Source organism: Falco biarmicus, chromosome 1 (assembly GCF_023638135.1).
Source record: "Falco biarmicus isolate bFalBia1 chromosome 1, bFalBia1.pri, whole genome shotgun sequence".
Taxonomy (NCBI): Eukaryota; Metazoa; Chordata; class Aves; order Falconiformes; family Falconidae; genus Falco; species Falco biarmicus.
Window position 1 is genome coordinate 109,468,895 of NC_079288.1, and position 20,607 is coordinate 109,489,501.

Genomic DNA, 20,607 nt, shown 5'->3' on the forward strand with positions numbered 1-20,607 from the left:
TGTTTTATTAGACGTGGTACTTGCCATTCACTAACAGCAGGAGGTTACACAAACAGCGTGGTGACTCTCCCACAAGACTTCTGCATAAAAACAAACCACATCCAAAGCCCTCAAATCGAAAGCTCTGAAAGAAGCATCCTATTCACATGTAGAAACAGGCCTTGCACAGTTTTTAAGCTTACCTGTGAAGTGAGTGGGTAAGCTAGATTTTCAGTTTAGAGGAAATCCTTATGTCTAACATACTAACCTAGTCAGCCAGCTGCTTTTGAGCTCACTCAGCTATGCTGCAGTATCTTTGATAATAAAGTCACAGTGTTAGGTTATCCAGCATTGCTCTGAAATTAATTTAAATAATTTAATAGTGAAATCAATTTAAATAGTGTTACAGTTAAGATAATTTCTGTATGCATGTTTTTAAGAAATATGAAAACATACAGATTATGTGTGTTTATGATTGTGTGGAATTGCCAGGTTTGTAGGAACTGTTGAAATCTGCTTTCAGTCTTCTAATTTATATGTAGGAAAACCAGAGTTCAAGGGGGAAAAGTATTATTTCCTAATTTTACACAATATTACACAGGAAACCTATTGTAAAATCAGAATAGGAACCTGTAGACCCTACTTCTCTGTTTTGTATTTCAGTTAAAGGTTCCTGCTTCCTATATGTTATACACAGAAACTGTCTTGGTTCCCCTTTTAAACAAATATTATGTTTATGACTCTCCTATTATGATATTTACTTTACCTACATAACAGCAGTTAGACTATTATCATGAATAAATGAGACACATGATACCTTTTCTCCTTCAAAGTGCTTGTTTTATTTCTTGGAAAGAAGATGCTTCCAAAATCTCTTGCTTCCACATGTAGGCTATCCTGTTTATTGTAAATTATCTCAAATATCTCCCTAATGACATACTAGCTTCTGTTTTCTTGTCTGAAAATGCTGTGCATGAGACTTTGTTTTCATTTACACAGCTGCTTTTGAAGTTGCTATACATTCTTATCCTTCATTGAAATGATCTATGACTAAACCCCAAATCTGATATTTAATTTTTCATATCTCTCCTAATGTTTATGCAATGCTACCTATATGCATGTCACTGTTTTTATCCCAAAACGTCTAAACCGTTTGTGAACAGAATGGATTCCTAGACAAATGCTTTAGAATAGCTTTAGCATTGCTACCTGGGCAGCTCCGAAATCAAATTTTGGAACACTTGTGCTGGTTGTTCTCTAGGACTGTGTTGGCTTGAGCTGCCTGATCTCTGGTCTAATTCCTTCCATACTGTTGGCATTAGAAATGGTTTTGAATGGGAGAGATACCTACTTACTGCTATCAAAGTCACATTCTTCTGCAAGACTCTGGCTGCGTTCTGTTCCTTCCCTTAATTTTTCAATTATGATGTTAGGACTTAAACCTGCACAGTTTTTCTTCACCTATAAATGACTTCGTTTTGGAACCTTTTGAGTATTTGTGTGATCTTGTATTGGTTCCTACTTGGGAACAGTATTGTTCCATTCTATGGGGACAAACCTAGTAGCAACATTTGCCGTAGATTATTATCTGATGTTTGCTGTTAACTGGTTTCAAAATTCATCTTAGATTTTACAGTCCATGTAGTTACTGTTATCTATCATATGCCATCCATTAAAAGAGAGATTTCTTAGAAAATGGAAAGATCAGATGTTAAGAATATTTTTTTAAGCATTTCTCTACGGACAGATTTTTACAACTGTGATAGATTTTATGAGGTCTTCTGTACTGTAACTCACACTACTTTTGTTAGTGGTTTTATTTTCATAGGGCTTGTATTTCGCTGGGGTATCTCTGCATCTAGGACCACCCACGAGGGGCTGAGCTGTGAATTATCATTCATTTTGCTGTGCATGTCAACCTGTGTACCTTTTATTAATGTGGTGCTCTTTCCTGCAATGCTTATGAAGAGAGCTTGGTTTGTGGATCTCAGTCTGAGGTCCTTTGCAGGACAGAAACTGTTGCTGTGCTTGTCTTAGGCCTCTATAAACTATCTGTGACCAGCTGTTAAATACAATCCTTCCAAATGAACTTCAAGTTTCACTGTTTTTCATAAGGAAAAAAACCAAACAAACAAACAAAAAAACCCCCATGATCCAGCTTTTATTTTACCTGTGAGTGCTGAGCATCCAGGATGATGGGGAAGAGCTTCTGGAGAGCTTTATGACCTTGGCAAACAACACTACAAAGAAGGTGTAACCTCCATTAGATGTGACACTTCATGGCAAAATCAGGTCTGTCAGGTTGCGTGTCTTCCCTGGTATTCTTTTCTCTTGTTCAGCCCTGTGTGTATAGATGATGTATCTAAACTCTGGTGATCTGCCACAGGGTTTTTTTAGCAATCAGTTACAGGGTTTGGTTTTCTGCTTAGAGGTCAATGGTGCGCATCCGATGTCTTACAAAAGAAGTTTGCAGCTCTACTTCATGTGCAAGCATGGATATTTCCTCTAGTCAGCGACAGCTATCTATTTATAGCTGATTAACTATGGAAACTGAACACTTCTGCAGCAATCTTTGTTAATGTCAGTGAGAAGTAGCGGTTAGAGAAGAAAGAGGCATTTCTTGTTGTCTTTTTCTTTTCCAAACCAAATCTTTTTCCAGCTTGCTGCTGTTCAGTCTTCTCTGTTGACTCCTGCTGCATGGTATCCTTATAGTCCAGCTGTTCAGAAACAGCTCAGACCACGGTTTCTTTGATGCATACTGAGCACAGAGTTTTCCATAAGGCTCCGCAAAAAGTCCAAGGAATGAATGGGCACAGAGGCATCTCTTCTTCCATATCCATACTTGAGATCGTGCCCAGCCCACTGTGGAGTCCCTGGTCCATACAGGGTGAAATCCAAGACCCTTCACATTTTCCCCTCCAGCTAAAGACTTCAGGCCTCTGGTGCCAGCACACTGGCGTACTTTGGCTTGCACTGCAAAAATAAATATATAATGCTATCAGTGACACAGACTAGGTTCTAGCAAAACTCAAAGGAATTTTTATATTCACCTGTTATGAGAATATAAGCCATCTAACAAATTCTTTGACCTCACACCATGAATTCTTACAGCCTCCATTGCCTCTGTTATTCGTATATTGCTAAATTCCATTGTTGCCTTGTATGCCGCTCCACGACTGCTGCTCCAGACCCTGCAATTCTGGGAACAGATGCAGAATCAACCCTTGCTCCTGCCAAGCTTTCTGAAAACAGCGCATCCCTAGGTTTTCATTGTGCTGGCACGAGCTCTGCAGAGGCAGGGACAGAGATGGCAGGATTTATTCAAGTGTGAGCTCCAGCCTGTTCCTTTTGCTTTCTAGCAGTAGCATACACACCAGTCCATGTTGCTTTGGGAAAGTGAGAATACAATAGCCTCAGCATATGTTTTTTTCCCTGGTGAAAAGCTTTTCCTCCCTGGATATCAGAACGGTATTTAACAAATCCAGTAGTCTCCTGATGTTTATCTGACCACCTGAAAGAAACTGTCATTTGTGGATTTTGGTTTTTGGATTGGCTTGGGTTTTTTTGGTTTCACTTGTTTTGGTGGGTTTTTTTTACAAAAAAAGGTCTTGTGCATATTTTCCGGGGTTTTTTTCTTTTTTGTAATTTTTATTATATTCAATTAATGTTAAATGTAATGCAAAAATATTTTAAAAATCCATTTGTAAAATTTAACAGCCAAGAACCACTGAAACAAAGTATTATTTTAATATCTACAAGAAAAATATAATTAATTCCTTCTCTTCCGCATCCAAAAATTGATTCTGTTCTTTGTTACTGTGGCCAATGGAATTGCTTACAAATCATCTGATTTGGGGAGAAAATGGCTACCTTAAACTGAAGCTACATGCTGCCACCCATAGGCTTGATCCACACTCTGCTTTGATTTAATGCTACTTTAACTATACTTTTCCTGGAACCTGTACAAACTAAACCATATAACTCTCAGTTGGGATGTGCTGTATGAAGGATTTATAAGAATGTCTATAATACTGCAGCTGCATGCACATAGAAAATTAATAATGATGAACTCTGTCATTTTCTAAGGCATTTGACTTAGGCAGCAAAGTCATTTTTAGACCAACTTTTGCACCAAGACTGAAATGAGGTGGCCACGAGGACCCAGGTATGGCAGCTCTGTTGCTCCATTGCTCTGACAATGCTTGTGTTAAAAACCTCCCTTCCTCCCTCTAAGTTTAGAAACTGGTTAAAAAAACCCCAAAACAAACAAGTTAGCAGAAAATGGGTGGTCAGCCTGGACAGGATTATCTAGGTTGATAACAATATATTAAGGTTTTGTTCTCATTATGATTAATGGGGATCATGGGAAATAAATTCATTCCTGAAACTGTTGCTCTGTTCTTAGCTCAGCCTTGAATCGGTGAAATTGTCATAAGGGCTTATTTCCTGATATCAGGGAATTTAAATGGGAAAGCTTCACTTCTTCCAGTATGAGAGTGCTGGCCGGGCCTCTCAGTGGAGCCCTATTCATCTGTGTTCTCCACAGGTTTTAGAAGTTATAAATCCTGCCTGGGTGAAGAGCAGGGATTTATTCATGTCATTATCACACTGAATATTTGTTACCCTTGGGTCTTGTGTTCCTGCTGAGAGCCATGTTTTATAGCTGTGGGTTCTGCTACTTCACAAATAGGGGTCTGCAGTATGAACACTGGTACTGCAGCGGAATGCTGTGCGGGTGCAGTATCTGGCATTCTGCAGCATGTGAAGTACAGAGTTTGGTTGCTCTCCCTTGACTGTCTTCATGGCAAAATAGGAGTTTGGTAAGAAATGACATTATTCTGGGCACTCTCCCTGGAAAATGTCTTCATTTCCAGAATGTGTTAATCTAGGAAATAATTTCTTGCTGCCTATTAGCCAATTACGCCCATTTATGATATAGCTGAAATAAATTAGAAGAGACGTAAGCCAAAGATTTTGTGGTTGTGTGAACAGAAGACAGGAATGTGCATCTGATCACTTGTTCCTTTTGTTTCTGTAATTTGCATTTGGGAATTGCAGTAGTGACGGAATCCATCCTCTTATTTCTGGCTGGAGGAGAAATACCCCTGGTTTTCTATGGAAGATGTAAAAAGAGTGTTTACACTTGTTAGGAGCAATTTTGCCTACAGCCTGTGCTCTTTGTAAACCCCTCCCTGAAGCTTTTAGAAAGAAATGTACTTGCAGGGTATTTTTGTCCAGCTTGGTTCACCTGCTTTCCTTCCACCTGACAGCAGCAGTGGGTCTGCTGCTGTGATTCAGGCTACAGCTCAGCCAAGAGCCAGCTGTGTAATGGAGCTTGAGAGCCCCTGTAAGCCTCCTGTAAATTCCTGGCTGCCCAGGCTTTCCTTGTCTTTGCCAGCTCTCTCAGCTTTCCCTCCATAGGAAATACATGCTGCAGGGCTGGCTGAGTAGCTGAGCGGCAGCTCAGCAGGCTCAGCTGGAGGAGTGGAGCTTGCCACATCCCGCCGGTCCATGGTGAGGCTCACCTGCACCCTTCTGTAGCATTCGGCTCCCTGATAACACAATCAGCAGAAACATGGAGTCCCCATGGAGATTGCACCAATTTGGCTGATTCTGTCTTAAGCTTCAGGACTCAATGGAAGGGACGGAGAAGAGCTGTTGTGCTGAGGAACAGCTGCATTGGCTTTGGACTCGGGACTTCTTATGTGGTTGTGTTTTACCTTGCTGACATAGCAAGGCACTGGCACTCACTTTAATTCATGGCATGTGTTTCAGGTTCCCTCTCAGCACCTTCTCGGGTATGAGACTTGGCAGTCCAGCACTTCACCTAATTTGCTTGTCTTTAGCCCCGATACGAATGTCACTGAGCAGGAACTTCTCTTGTTTTCAGTGACTTGTCCAGTTCAGCTACCATAGAATTTTTTCTGGTTCATATTACATCACTATTACTTTCTCAGTTGTATCTGTAGCATGCAGATAGTTTAATGGACCGATGAGTGAACTCTCAACTTCTTGGTGAATCAGAAAATTGCTTGGTAAATGTGCATTTAGTAGTAGGATGTTTTGACTGGGATGCAATGTCTGAGTGCCCAAGATGAAAGTTGGAGGAAATAACTTATGAGCATGAAAGGTATTGTAGAGCTTGTTTCCGTCTTCATTAGACACTATTACCTCAGATGCTGAAGCTTCTTGGTAGAGGGAAGGAGAAGAGTGTCTTCTGCCTGGCTTGGCTGCTCTATTTGGCCGTGAACATGAGGAGAGACAATGACCATGTGGCTTAGCTGCCCAGTGGAAGCAGGGATTCAGGCTCTCGGAAACCGCAGTTGCCTTTGACTTGGTAAATTCCAGGATCTGCTACTTCTGTGACATTCTCATCAACTAAAAAATGGTGGCAGGGAGATTTACTTCAAAAATAGAGTTACTCTGAGAAGTTTGTATAGCAGCAATTAGGATGTCTAAAGGGCGACTTAAAAAATAATATTACTACTAATTAATCAGAATGGGTATTTGTCTGGTACTCTGACAGTACTTTCTCTGCTAGTGCAATGTGTGTGGAGTTTCTGGGCTCGGTATAAGCACAATGACATTGTAGACCTGGGTTCTATTTCATCTGCAGCTATGCCTCTTGTTTAAAAGTGGAAAAGGGAGAAGTATATTGCTTTCTTCTACATAACGAGTTGAATTCCAGAAGCGTTAATATCTTTAATATTCACATGTGTTTCATGTGTTTTTGCATGTACAGGATGGATGACAAAGAGAAGACTATTTATTTTTTACTTAAATAATTGCTCCTAATTTTTTACAATATAACCGACAATTGACTAAATAGCTTTGTTTCTCTCCTGTAGCCACCGCCTCAAATATATGATAAACAGCTGGATGAAAGGGAACACACAATCGAGGAATGGAAAGGTAATCACAGTTTAGAATTATATGGGAAAGGGGTATTTCAGTGGCAAAATGGCCACATCCCACCACCAAGTGCACCTGTGTACAACTAAAAGAACTCCTTTGAAACTTCAGAGAGAGCTTCATTGAAATCTAAGGGTATCATCTGGAGAACAGCATACTCTTCAGCAGGATGATGCAGCAGAATTTTACCCACAGTAAAAAGCATTGTACTGTTGTGCTGCTTCATTTCTAGATAGTGCAGCATTAAACAATTCATTGTTCCAGTTTAACCCTATCCATCTCAATTCTGCTCTAAAAAGAGATGATAGGAGAGGGGAATGGGAAAGAGAGGTCTTAGGCAAGTAGGGCTGTCAGACTCATGAAGACAAGGTAGGGCAGAACTAGGGGGTGCTTGGCAGGTCTACGACATTGTGTTTTGTAAAGTTGTTTTGCTCCTGATCACAGGCACTGGTTCCTATTTGTAACTGCAGCAATCCTCTCTTCCAGAACTCATCTACAAAGAAGTAATGAATTCTGAAGAAAAGACTAAAAATGGCGTAGTAAAAGGACAGCCTTCTCCTTCAGGTACTCAGCCCCATTGAATAACTTTGATGTGTTTTCTGTACTGGCCAAAAGAGAATGGAGATAGCTGAAACACTTGGGCTACACTTGCAGTTATGTAAACCAATGAAGAAGTTTTTATGAAATCCAGTGCTTCTAATGGGTTGGCCTTGACTAATTGTACTCCAGTGTTATGTTAACACTTAAAATTTGGTCTGCTTGCTATCTGAGATGAGTCCTGGTATTTCTATGGAAGGATTCATGGTTACGGATTATATTTGCGTGGGTGGGGAGGCTTATCTCACTCTATTATTAGTATACTGCTTATGGATGGATAACTGAACTAATATTCCAGTAGTTGATATAAGCAAGATTGGTGATGTTAGCATGTCTCCATCGGTTGGACACAGGACACAGCCGCACCCTACCATGTCAGCATCTGGTGCCTATTCTGGTAGTTTATCCTTTCAGAAGTCTAATAACATTAGACCAGCTTGCTTGACAAGCTTGGTTGACACCTGGATAAGAAGGAAAAGTTGTCTTCAATTACAGATTCCTAAATTCCTGTCACAAAAAAAACATCTCTACTAAATTTTACCTGAGGAAAATTCATATCAGCAGTGTTTTCACAGAAATGCAAGCTGTGACTGCCAGGACACAGAAATATGTATTTGCGAAGGCACACTTTCACTGGCAGATTTGAAGTGTGCAGATTTTGAGCACAGTGTTCCAGTCTTCTGCAGAGCCTTTCCTCAAAGTAACATCATTCAATGCAGCGTTCTCTGCATATTTTCAGAGATATGGTTTTTCAGCAGTCTCACGCTTCACTTGCTGCTGACCTAACTTAATGTTATAACAAGAATGCATCATTAGTAACTGACAGGACAAGGGGAAACATGGCAACAATGGAGGAAGTTAATAGAGCGCTAGATGGTAATACTAGAGTACTAGCACTGCACCTGGATTTTGACATCGCCGAAGACGTTGAGAACAATCTATTGTGTTCGTATCGAGTAGCAAACAAAGTATAGGACTTGCAGATTTCATTTTCCAAACTGCTGTGCTACCACTGAAAAGAAATCTGGGGCCCTGACAAGTATCTAATAAAACCTAATTCTTAAATATCTTTCCCCTACATGATTGTGGTTGCAGTCTGACATACAATCAACAAACACTGTAGTTGCTGGTTTCAGGAATTAACTACCCAGGGATTTCTTTGTGTTCCGTGTTCTGTCTCTTTCCTATGGGGAAAGTTTTTATTGTTTATGTAAAACACTTCCAAACATACAAAATTGCCATTTCTTACCTGTCTTTCTTTTGCTGTTCCCCTTTGACTGTTTTTGGATTGTTAGGCACCAACAAGTATAGCAACTATTTAAAAATTGCTCTGAGATGAGGCTGTTTTATGAAACAGTAGATTTCCTGGTTTTCATTACTTTGTGCACCTGACAATTTTTTTTAATTGAATGAAATACTGAAAGAATGAGGTGAAATGAGTTACCAGTTCCAAGCATAAGGGAAATGAGGGAGACTCTACACACACATTGCTTGTTGATTGGTGTTCTTGGCAGTGATTCAGAAGGCTAAGATTTGGCACTTTATCAATAATCACAGCAAGCAACTGGCGATGAGTTTCTGTGATTATTTGATCACAGCTTTTGGGGAGACAGCTGAAGTTGACAGCACCAAGGATAATAGTTACCCGCTGATAGTGCAGGCTACTTAGAGTGCCTGTGTATCAGGGTGTCAGTCAGTGCTTCCTCTTGTCCAGTGAACAATTAGTTAATACAACATAAAAGCTTGAAATGTGGGGCTTGAGGGGAACCTCCAGTGCCCCTTGTGTTGATGTCCGATGAACAAAATCAACTGCATCTAAAGCTGTCCCTAGCAGATACTTGTGCTGTCTGTTTCAAAAAACTTCTGTAGGCTACTTTGTCTATTTTCAGAAAGCTTTTTGTATTTTGTCTTGCCTAATCTTTTTTTGCTGCAGTTTAACTCTGTTATTTCTTGTCCTGTCTCCAGAGAACATGGAGAATGGTTTCCTACATCTTTCTTTCTGGCAGCTTTTAGCTCGTGTAAATCCCATTATCACATTCCTAATCAGTCTTCCTTTGAACTTCACTACCTGCCTCTTTGAGTTTTTCAAACTTAATGCTTTTCTCTGCACTTTATCTAGTTGACTTCTCTCTTTCATAGGTCACAGCATCCAAACCTGTCTGCTTAAGGCACTACTCGTGCTGAGTTGAGTGGAAGGATTTGCATGTAGCTGTGTATATAAGCAGCACATGCAAATAACATACGCGTGTTCACATGTACACATAAACATTGAATTTAATCTTAGGTGGTAGGTTTTGCTTTTTTATTCTTTTGATGTCACAAAAGTGCTGAACGGTTCTGTTTTATTTATAAATTCAGATGCTGTACCCCTTACTGACATGTTCACTGTTCAAAGGGCCTATGCCATATCATTACTCAGCTGGGAGAATAAAAGTGATTAGAAAAAAATCTTTTCTCAGTGGAACTCAGTCACAACAATACATGTAAGAAATAGCCACTAAATTTAATCAGCCTTCAGGACTGTTGACTAATTCACACCCTTGTAACAATGAAGACATATAACCTTTTATACACCCATATCCTCTCCAAAACACACATATTCATATATATATATATATATATATATATATATATATATATATATATATATATATGTGGCTATCACACATGCAAATGAGTTCCATAGAAGATGTATTATTTATTTTAAATTACTCACTTTACCAAGAACTGCAGCGGAACCTTTCATTAGCAGTTTCAGGACTCTTCTGCTCTGTCATTTCTGAAGCAGAGAAGCAAAGGATATAAATTGTTTTATGCAAAGATATGGGAGGAATTTACCAATACTGTGTTCTGATTGGTTCATACATTAAAAAAGTGTTTCTGACAGGTATTGTCAAATAGTAGGTATTTCCATTAAATAAAAATATAATACAAGGCTGTAAATTATTTAGAATTAAATTTGTTCTGTCCAAAGTAAATAACCTTGCTGTTATCTGCAGATTTCCTCTGCTCTGACACTGCATACTCTCTAACCTCCTCTCACACTCTCCCCTAGTCTTCGCTACCCAGCTATAGTTTCATACCTAGTATTTGCAACTGTCTTCTCATTTCTGGATACCGAATATAGTGAATAGCGCTGATCTTAGTGCGGCTTATTCTTAGCAGTTCCCTTTCTTGATGAAAATTGCTCTTTTATTACTCCTGCCTTTTAGTTGCTATCTGTTCAGTTTTGTTGCTGTCACCCAGGAACTACTGGGTATAGCCCTCTTCTATGTGTGCAGAGCCAAAAATAAGCAGCTGATGGACTTGCCAAGCGTTATGACATTGGATATCAAGAGTTACTAATTAAGACTATTTCTAAGAACCTGAGCAAATCCCCAAGACAGACACAAGGCTTTTTTGGGGAACAGCAAAAACTCCAGTTGTCCTTTCAGTTCCCCCGCTTCTGTACCACTTCACAGCTGAAGTCTTAAAGGCACTTCCATAGGTGCTAATTAAACAGGGCTTCACAGGAGCGCTCTGAGGAAGGAGCCCCTGCTTTATAGCGTGGAAGCTGATGTGTGGCTTTTAAAAGTATCTGTCAAGTCAATGGTAGAGCCAGGAACAGAGTCCAGGAGCTGTTTCTCACCTGCTCTAATCTTTTGCTCTTTTCCTTGACCCTGCAGCCAGTGAGAAGCTTTCTAACAAAGAGTAAATTCATAAATGGGGCTTGTTTTCTCTTTTGAATGCACCCCTCTCATTTTTGCACTGGTTTACCTGACAAGCATCCCTTCAGGAACAAGCTGTTGTAGCACCAGAGAGGTGCTGAGCGTAGCAAATGAAGCATTGCTCATAGACAAGGACAGCATTTGGTTGGGTTTCTGAGTGTTGCAGCATAAGTGCTGCTTTGTGCTGGTGAATTCTTTAGTTCTGTCATTTAGGTTTGGTGTGCTTTCATTGGGGTTTGTGGGTATTTTATGAGTCTGGGTGCTTTGGAACTGCAACAGTAACTATCAGGTCAGTGTGTTGTGTCATGTGGAATTGTGCTGAAAGTTAGGAATAACCATTAAAATGTACTTTCCAGAAACTTCCGGGCTGAGTTGATACTTGCTGAAATTAACTTAGCAGGGTTTATTGAATTCAGTAGTGCTGAATCAGACAGAGTGCAACAAAATCTTCACCTATACAATTTCTGCAGCTATTTCTTCAGTTATTTTGCTTAGCTAAGTTGATCACACATTCATCAAAGAAAGCTGCACAGCAACAGTTTGATCAAAAGTTGATTTAACCTACTGGAATTCTTTCCATTTGATTCCTGGGACAGTATCCATGACTTAAAGGCAGGCTTCTGTCCAGCATTGTAAAAATTTAGAAAGGTAATATATTGTTTAGTCATTAATATCATTAAATTCAGTCATATTTTGACTAAAGGCATTTGTCTTGACTGGTTTGTATTTTCATAAAAGTGTCACATGGTTTAATAACAGGTAAACATGAAGTAACAGTATTGTACTGGGTGATTACTGATCAATATGAATGAGGTATGTGTAAATAACTCTTAGAAATAACAAATCTTGTCAGAAAAGATGGATGATTGCTGTCTGCAGTCACCAATGAGATGTCATCGAGATTGCTCTGTCTTTTTGCAGCATTTACAAAATTAATTATTTTATTTTCCAAATGTATCAGGAGAGTAAACAAGCTATACCTCTTCAAAACAGACTGTTGAGGGAGGGAATTCCTGGTAAAATATTCAATATTTTATGCCTAAAATTTGCAAAGGCCCATTTTCTGCTGCTACTGTTTGCCACTGTTTAAAATGGTCTGTGTACTTACCATGACTGTTGCCACAGGGTGAGTATCCTTTGCTTTTTAAACTCTGAGAAGTTTTGGGGTTTCAGGTTTAATCACGTTGGTGTTCGTTTTCGTAGCACAGGTGCAGCAGTGAACAGCAGTGAAAGCCTCCCTCCATCCTCATCTGTCAATGACATCTCATCCATGTCCACGGATCAAACACTGGCGTCTGACACGGACAGCAGCCTGGAAGCTTCTGCAGGACCCCTCGGTTGTTGCAGGTGACTAGCCGCCTGCCTGCGAAACCCAGCGTTCTTCAGAGGATGATGTAATTTAGGAGGAAAAATTAACAGGAGTTAAGAGATGAAAAGGAAGAGAAATAAATATAAAGGCTTAAACAAAGCAAACAAAAAAATCTTTTCAGCCTGCTTCTCCTACAGAATTATGTAATGCAGCTAAGCTCAAGTGTATATTCAACTTATAGTTGCTCTGCTTTGGTCTTCTTCCAATGATGCTTACTGGGGGGGAAAAAAAGGAACTGAAAAATCCTTTTTTTTAACCCCCTCCCCATAAGATGTAAAATTAATGGCTGCAAAACCAGCAACCTGCAACTGTCCTTTTCAGACTGGCATGACAAGGTGTGCAGTAGCCACTCTCAAACATATGAGTGTGTATCAGCCTTCACTCTCTGTTCTGTTGTCTGCTGCCCAGTGAGGCAGATAGGGGTATACACGATTTTTTCTCCATATATGAATAGCACATACACACAGGTGCCAAGAGAATTCTGGCAGTGTATGCAGCTGTGTGCCTACAGGAACACGCATATCTGCATACATACTTAGTGTACAATCCACAAATATAAATGGCCCATTTCAGGTGAACTGCATAATTACATACATGATATTCCCAGTATATATTATATTTATTTGTTCATTGATGAGGTTGCATATCTTGTATGAGGATTTGTGGAAGTGTAAATAACCACACTGAACTGTGGCTCCCTCAGACACTTGAAGATGTAGCACTAAAATTTCTGCTGAGAGTTGTATATATATTTTGAAATAATAACCAGTTTGTATTGAAAGAAAAAGCCACAGAACTTCATAGAAAAATGTTTGTTTGTGAATGTTAAGACTTGCTGTTCTGATTTTTAGAGCAGATACACCAAGATAAGACCAGGCTAGAAGGAAGCGCATGTACTTTTGCAAGCTACAGGGAACAAGAACGAAGGTTTTTTATGCATGTGTAGCCAAGAAAGATTTCTCTCAGTAAGCAGCTTTTCCTGCAAATGTTAAGTGAGTTATCATCTTAGTTCATAGATAGGCTTGCTGTTATGAATTACATGTATGCTTGTTTGTTAGGGGGTATGGCAGGGTGGGAGAACAGTTCGGATTATTATCAAAAGGACATGCAATAACTTTTTTAATTTACATCTAGATCTTTACTAGGTTAAATAAAGTAAGGATATTTGTGGCCCACTCCCTTTCAGTGTGTGTTTGTGGCTTAGAGGTTATTTTCCCTTCAGATCGTTCCTTTGCAGGGATCTCGGCTACTAAGAGACCAGGCATTCTCTAGGTGCTTTTGGCTGTCCATTTGCTTGCAACAAATCATCTGACTCCCCAGGAAGTTTTATCAGCTGTGTTACATGGAAAAGAACCACAGAGTGCATGGGTCTAGTATTCCTATATTCTAAGTAACAGCAGAGGATATCAATCGGCTAGTGTGCTGGGCTGAAAGGGTCGCCATCAGGGGTCTCGGAGGCCGTTTTGATGAGTTCCGAAGAACCCAACAGTGACTGAATATCAAATTGATTTTACCAGGTAATAACACATAGGATTCCCAGTTGTAACAGCAAGTGTTTTTTTACCAGAGAATGGCAAAACTCCACACAGAATTTCAGAACAACTGAATGTTTTTTCCAGCCAAGACAGCAAATTAGCATTTTCCACTTCAAGGTCATCGTTACCAAAGTTGGAAATTAAATACTGGGTCATCTCTCCTCTTACCAAAGTGTGCCATGTTAACTGAAATGAGCTAAATCATACTGTAATGCTTTTCCAGATGTCAGAAACTGCTTAGGCTATATTACTGGGTATTTAAAATTCACTAATTCTTAGTATTCAAAATTCTACCAAAATAGGACTGTTGTATTAGGTGGCTTACAAACCTGCCATTCTGTGGTAAGAAAAAAGAAATTAGTATCAAGTCAGATTTTCTTTAAAGGGAAGAAAGCAACGAAAAAACTCTCCAGGGTGGGGAGGAGGGAAGATAAAAATTAAGTGGATATAAAGTAACTTCAGGCTTGGTAGATCTGAGCTGTCTCAAAATTGCTATAGGATTTTTTTTCCCCTGGATATATTTTTGGTAGATTTGTATGGAAATTTTTTTGAGAATGAAATTAGGTAAAAAATACTCTAAAAACTCAGAGCAGTAATTGTAAAAGCAATAATTTACTACTGCTAAAAATATTTAGCAATATTCTTTCTTAAGCCATGAAACATCAAGTCATGGTTGAGTGAAGTAATTCTCACTTTAAAGCCAATGATCATAAAAGTATTGAAAGGTAAATGGCAGCGCTCTGTAGGTACAAAGGCAATAACACCAAGGGTGACTTCTTAGCAATAATGAAATGTATCACCTCCAGATTTAATTCACCATAGATATATATTAATATATTCAGGTAACTAGTATCTGCTTTACATTCCTTAGTGTGCACCATTTGGGTGTGTTATTTAAACAAAACCAATAGAAGTGTCTCAGAGAGGCAAAGGTCTATGTAAGAGAAACTGCAAAAATACCACAAATATAGAATGCAGAAACTTGGAATAATCACCATTCATTTACAGTGATATTGCAGAGATGTGGCATAGGCAACAGCAGAGAAGCCACTTACAGTAGATGGATGCTTACAACTCTCCCATGTTTCATCTATCGAAGCCAAAACCCATGATCTTAGCCCCATGGTAGAATTCAGTCTTGTTTTAATTGCAGGTGCTGGGTGGAGAACTAGTCACCATAGATGTCCTAGTGATCGGCGCTAAAAGAACCCACGTCATATCAGACATACAGCTTTATTCCCAGAGGCCCTGATTCTGCTAAGCACCAGTGCTTGTACAAACATTTAATGGAGAATATAGGGATGCATACATAATTTTAACTAGCATGTGCTTCTTGTCCTTTGCTCAGCAGTGATTGACATTGGCATGTGCTTAAGTGCCTTGCTGAAATGGGGCCTAAAAGAATCACTGCATCTCTTTTTGTCCTCAAATTAGTTTGTCTCCTTTATGAGAAGCTCTGTCTGGGGGAGGAGACTTGGGGCTGTCCACATTGGACACTACAAAAAAGCCATCAATGAAGAAAAGCAATAGTTCTTTACAATTCTGGTCCTTGTATGTCCAAACTGAAGTAGCAACCATCAAACAGGAATAGTATCCTTTGTCTTGCTTTGTGTCAGGAAGTTGGTGCTGTCAGCTGATACCTTACAAGAATGCATGTACTCTTGAATAAAAGATTGCAGTGATGATGTTCTGTAGCTGTCTTACGGTAAACAAAATTTTTCTTTCGGATTCTAGAAGTCTTCGATACCCTTCAAGTCTGTTCCCCTTTATTCCAATATTTTCTTCAGCTTGATAATGACAGATGCTTTTCTTATTTTTCTTGCCAGTGATCTTCTAAATCTACCTCTGTTTAAAGTGTTACTAAATAGTACTTGAGGAACAATTTTCACCTCATTCTCTGAGCTTGGCAGTTACAAGCATAATTGCCACTGCCCCAGAGATGTAGGCAATCAGGAAGCTAGAGATCTATGACAGATGTTCCAAGGTATTTAGGCACTGAAGGGGCAATCAGAGAGCCTGTGCCAGAAGTGGCATATCTTCCATCAGTGTGAATGGCAGCTGGACACCTTGGTATTTTTGAAAATATGCCTAAGAGCCTACTGGTATCTTAAGTGCCTGAATACTCAAAGCAATTCTGTCCCAGGTGGCTTGCTTAAGTCGTGCAGATTGCCATCAGCAGGGTGAGGAAAATGGCAGAAACATCTTAACTATCAGTGGCTGCTCAGAGCACTAGCTGCAAAAAAAGTAGCATTGAAAAGGTAGAGGAAAGTTGCTGCAAAAAGTTCCTGCTTTATTTCCAGATGGAGTACTTTTGGATAATATGAGAAACTAAAACAAGGGGGGGGGGAAGTCAATTGCTCGTAAAAAGACCCTCCATTTTCCTTCTCACTCATGAGTTTAAATGAGGATAAGGTATTGATTTACTTCAAGGTGATGCAAGGTTATGCATGTTTTCCATCCAAAATTTTCTGTAATTTTTGAAATCTTCAGGTACTAACTTGATAGATGGAATAGTACCTTCTGAGTTCTGACTATATTCAACTAAAATGTAATAGATCTTTAGAAAGTTCAGATCTTTGGGTCGGTCACACACTGATTTATGCAAATGGCATTGTGGTTGATAATCCTCCATACTATCTAGAGTTCCATGGCACAGATAGATTCAGGAATCTTAGCAAGCTTGCTTTATATAAAGCAGAGCTTAAATCAGAGTACAAGTGTGGTAACATGTCAAAAACAAACGAACAAAAAGCTATAGAAAGCCTGATTAGCTACTTCCCTAATGCACTGACAGTTTTCCTGTGGAAATAACTGGTTCCTGCACCGTATTGGGCTCCAGAGATCACACGAGAGTCAATAATGTCACTGTATCACTCTTCTAAACTTATAATCAAGAATAGATTCATATATATGGTTTTATCTCCATATATATTGCTTTACCTTCAAGCTTTGGGCTAACAATACTGAAGAAATTAGACTTGTTGCAGTACCTTTAGGAATTTTTCCAAAGTAGTGCTATTTAACTGATTTGGATTGTATTCTAATTGTCAGTAAGCACCAGTGACTTCTTTTCCACCAACGTATTTTCTCATGAAAAATATGCTGATAGTCAATTTTAAAACTGCCTGAGAGAGTCAGTTTCAGCAAATCCCCTGAATTTTTCATTAAAGGAAAAAGAAAAAAAAAGGAAAAATGTGTTTCAGTATCCTGAAATCATTGTAAAATGTAATTGGAATATTTTAATTCAAAATAACTTGTAATAGTCAATGTTAGCTTACTTATACTACAAACTTTGCAGTATTCCAAAGGATCAAAGCTTATTTTAGTTTCAGATCTATCTTTCTTCATGCTTATTGAGACTTTAGAATTTTGTGTGACTTCAAACACGCAAAACCAAGCAAACAAACAAAAAAAGGCATTTTGCAACAAACTGTGTGTGCTTCCAGGGAGAGCAGAATGAAAGAAAACCTGCAGGGAAGAATTAGACTTTTAATAGTCTGGCAAAGAAGTCTGAGTTAGTGGTTCATGAAGTTTAAGCTTTTTCTTTGCTTCTGTATGTGTGTGTAGGAAAGAGAGTGAGTGCATATGGATGTGATTTTTAGAACCTGTGTTCTGTTCATATTTGATCCAAGTTCTCAGTGTGGATAAAGAGCATAATCGTAATGTAATCACACATCTTCAAGAATCTGATGGCTGTGCTTATTTGAACTTCCACCACTTTACAAAGGACCCAGTTAACTAACTGCAAGCTCAAGGTGATCTTTTTCACACACACACACACAGACACACACAGACACACACACACAAAAAGAAAATCATTGTGCAGTGGGTTTGAATATTCCACAAATATGTAATGTCTTAATTGGTAAGATGCTAGGGGGAGGCAGGGGGATGATGAATGTGTCATCTTCACCCATGAGCTGCAAAAGAGACCTGTCCAGTGGAATTTAGTGGAATCTGCATAGAATATTAGGAACTTGCCAGTGTGGCCTGGGGGTTTTTAATATTTTTTTTTTAAATTAACTATTGATTGCAAGAGGTGAACTCTTTAACTTAATTTCTGTTCACACTCATTGACGCATGGCAAGTTTGGGTTTTGAAGAGGGTTTGATTTGACAAAAGAATGTTGAAAAACTTCAACTGAGGCTAATTGTGCCTTTTTACCTGAAAGCGAAAAGCTGAAAAGCACATATTTAAGGAAGACACAGTCAATTTGGGAAATAAATGTATTTCTACCGTACTTATCATTTCAGACAGGTAAACCTGTCTCTTCTGCTAATTTTCACTGAACAGGGCCATTCTCGTCTTCTGGAAAGCAAGGTATTTATAATGTAAATAGTTGTATTGATTATTTTTTTTTCTTTCCTCTGTAACTAATATGTAATAATCCAACACGCTATTTCTGTTAAATCTTTTAAAATAAGGCCACTGTATGCCTAAATACGGTAGACCTCTGGCCTTTTCCTAACTCAGTCACATGCTGAAAAGGAGGGTGCCGGAGGTTTCAGTGTACATATAGAATCATGTATATTTAGTAAATTGAGTAAGTGGGACTTATGGCCAGTATACATTAAGCCACAACAGTGACAAAGCTCCAGATCTTAACTAGCAAAAACAACTGTTCACCTTGCCATGTCCATCCTGTAATAAGATCTGAATTGCACCTGCCTGTAGTTCTGCATGATCAGACTTCAAAGTATAACTAACAAGATCTGTAATGTATCAGTGTTTATAAACGTAGATGTAAAAAAAAAAAAAGAAAAAAAAAGAAAACGAAAAAAAAAAGAAAAAACTTGACCAACAAAAGAAAATCAACAACAGCAACAGTTCAGTATCAAGACTGGAAGATGAGACATGTCCGATTTTGTTGCACAGTTATAGCTGAAAAGAACAACCAGTGTCAGTCAGCATACATGGACTGCAGTAGTGACATTTGTTAAGGAACCAACCTTATTTCCATATTGTTCTGTTCTTTCCCTGGTTTCCTTTGACCGTCTGTTGTTCCCTGTGTGTAGTACAGGGGAGAACAGAGCCTCAGTCATCAGTGTTTTATGGGTCAATGTTGCATCAATGATTTCTGATTTCTGTTCGTTTAGCAATTACTGAACTAAGATGGGAATCTCATGTTCTCCCATGTGTCGAAACAAATCCTGTCAGAGCTTCCTCCTGAGGATACTCTTCTCACTGCTGTCCTGACTCCTGTCGGCTGAATGACTTTGCAGCATTCCCTGCAAACAGCACAGTGCAGCAAACCATATTGATTGAGGGCTTCATTACATGTGTGTTGTGCATCTGTACTTCGACAGGGACTCAAAGTCATGCAGGGACAGGACTCAAATATGGTATGTACTCTATGCATGACGCCTATATTACACCTTTATGACCTTATAGTGGAAAAACTGCTGGTCTTTACAGATGTGGATTTGGACCATCTTTTTTGGGGAGGAAAGTCGTAGTGAACCTCAGTCCTTATCCCACAGACCACTCGCTCCTAGCCAGAGCAGCTAAGTGGACGTTAAAGTGGTACGAGGGCCTTCTGGGGGGCTGTGCACAGGGGTGAATTTCATGCTGTTTGAATGTGATCTTGCCAAAAAGCCTGTATGTCTAGCAGGGGAGACTGTGACTGTTCTATAAGGAGTGTTTGTGTTGTTTACTTTAAAACAAGCTTTGCTAATTAAAATAGTGTATTCCGGAGTCCTATTTGAATGGCATGAAGGGTATCAATGAAGAAGATACAAAATATGCTTGTACAGCTTTCCTGGCTGCTTGTTTCTTTTCCTTCAGCCCTCGCTGGGGGACACAGATAAAGCTGTAAACGTGTGGAAGTTGCCAGGATTACAAAATCCAGTTAGTGCTCCTTCTGAAGTGCTTCGTAGGCTTAATCCTGTATACCACCTTTCATTTAAGAAGCATATACAGCACTACAGGAACATAAAGGGATCTTAATGTATATGAGACTCAGACTTTTTGTCTTTAAGTAGTTAAGAGTTTATTCCTCTGGTTGAATGCCTAAAAATACTGGGGGAAAAAAGACCATGTGACTGGACAGAATGAAGAAAAACTGCCAAGTAAAATCTAGTCCCTCTCCCATCTTCCCTCATTAAAACAATGTAAAACAAAATCAAACCAACAACAACAAAACAAAAACACCATACCAACTGCAGTTACTATTTGGGGACTGATTTTTCTCTAAAGTTGAACACACTTAACTCCAAGTGAAAAAAGAACAAAAAGGAAAAAGGTGCTGCCTTTTGGAAAACATTGCTGTTTTTCTCAATTCTTGCACAAGCTGTGTGTGCCCATTCTATTTCCAAGCAAGTCAAACCATAATACACAAAAGACATGTTTCTGTTTGGATTTACCATATGCAGAGGTGAAAAGAAAAATCTCAAACAGCCTTCTGTCAAAACAATTTGAAGGAGGAGAGCTATAGAAAAGAATGAATTAAAGCACTTTGTAAGCACTGTAAAAAAATAATTTTTTTACATAATTTACGATATTTACATAA

The 20,607-nt window shown here is 39.1% G+C and overlaps 1 protein-coding gene across 8 annotated transcripts in view; it reads left to right on the forward strand.

Annotated features, from left to right (window-relative positions):
- MAPK10 (mitogen-activated protein kinase 10) overlaps positions 1-19,799 on the forward strand; it is a 168,978-nt gene extending 149,179 nt beyond the window's left edge. For 7 of the 8 annotated variants that reach the window (XM_056359835.1, XM_056359859.1, XM_056359817.1 and 4 more), the window contains 3 exons: positions 6,828-6,891; positions 7,378-7,455; positions 12,404-19,799. In XM_056359835.1, coding sequence (XP_056215810.1) covers positions 6,828-6,891; positions 7,378-7,455; positions 12,404-12,546 — 285 coding nt within the window. In that variant the 3' untranslated portion in view covers positions 12,547-19,799. Of the gene's footprint in view, positions 1-6,827; positions 6,892-7,377; positions 7,456-12,398 lie in introns of all 8 variants that reach the window. The other variant, XM_056359877.1, reaches the window with a different exon arrangement.
- The last annotated feature ends 808 nt before the right edge of the window (positions 19,800-20,607 follow it).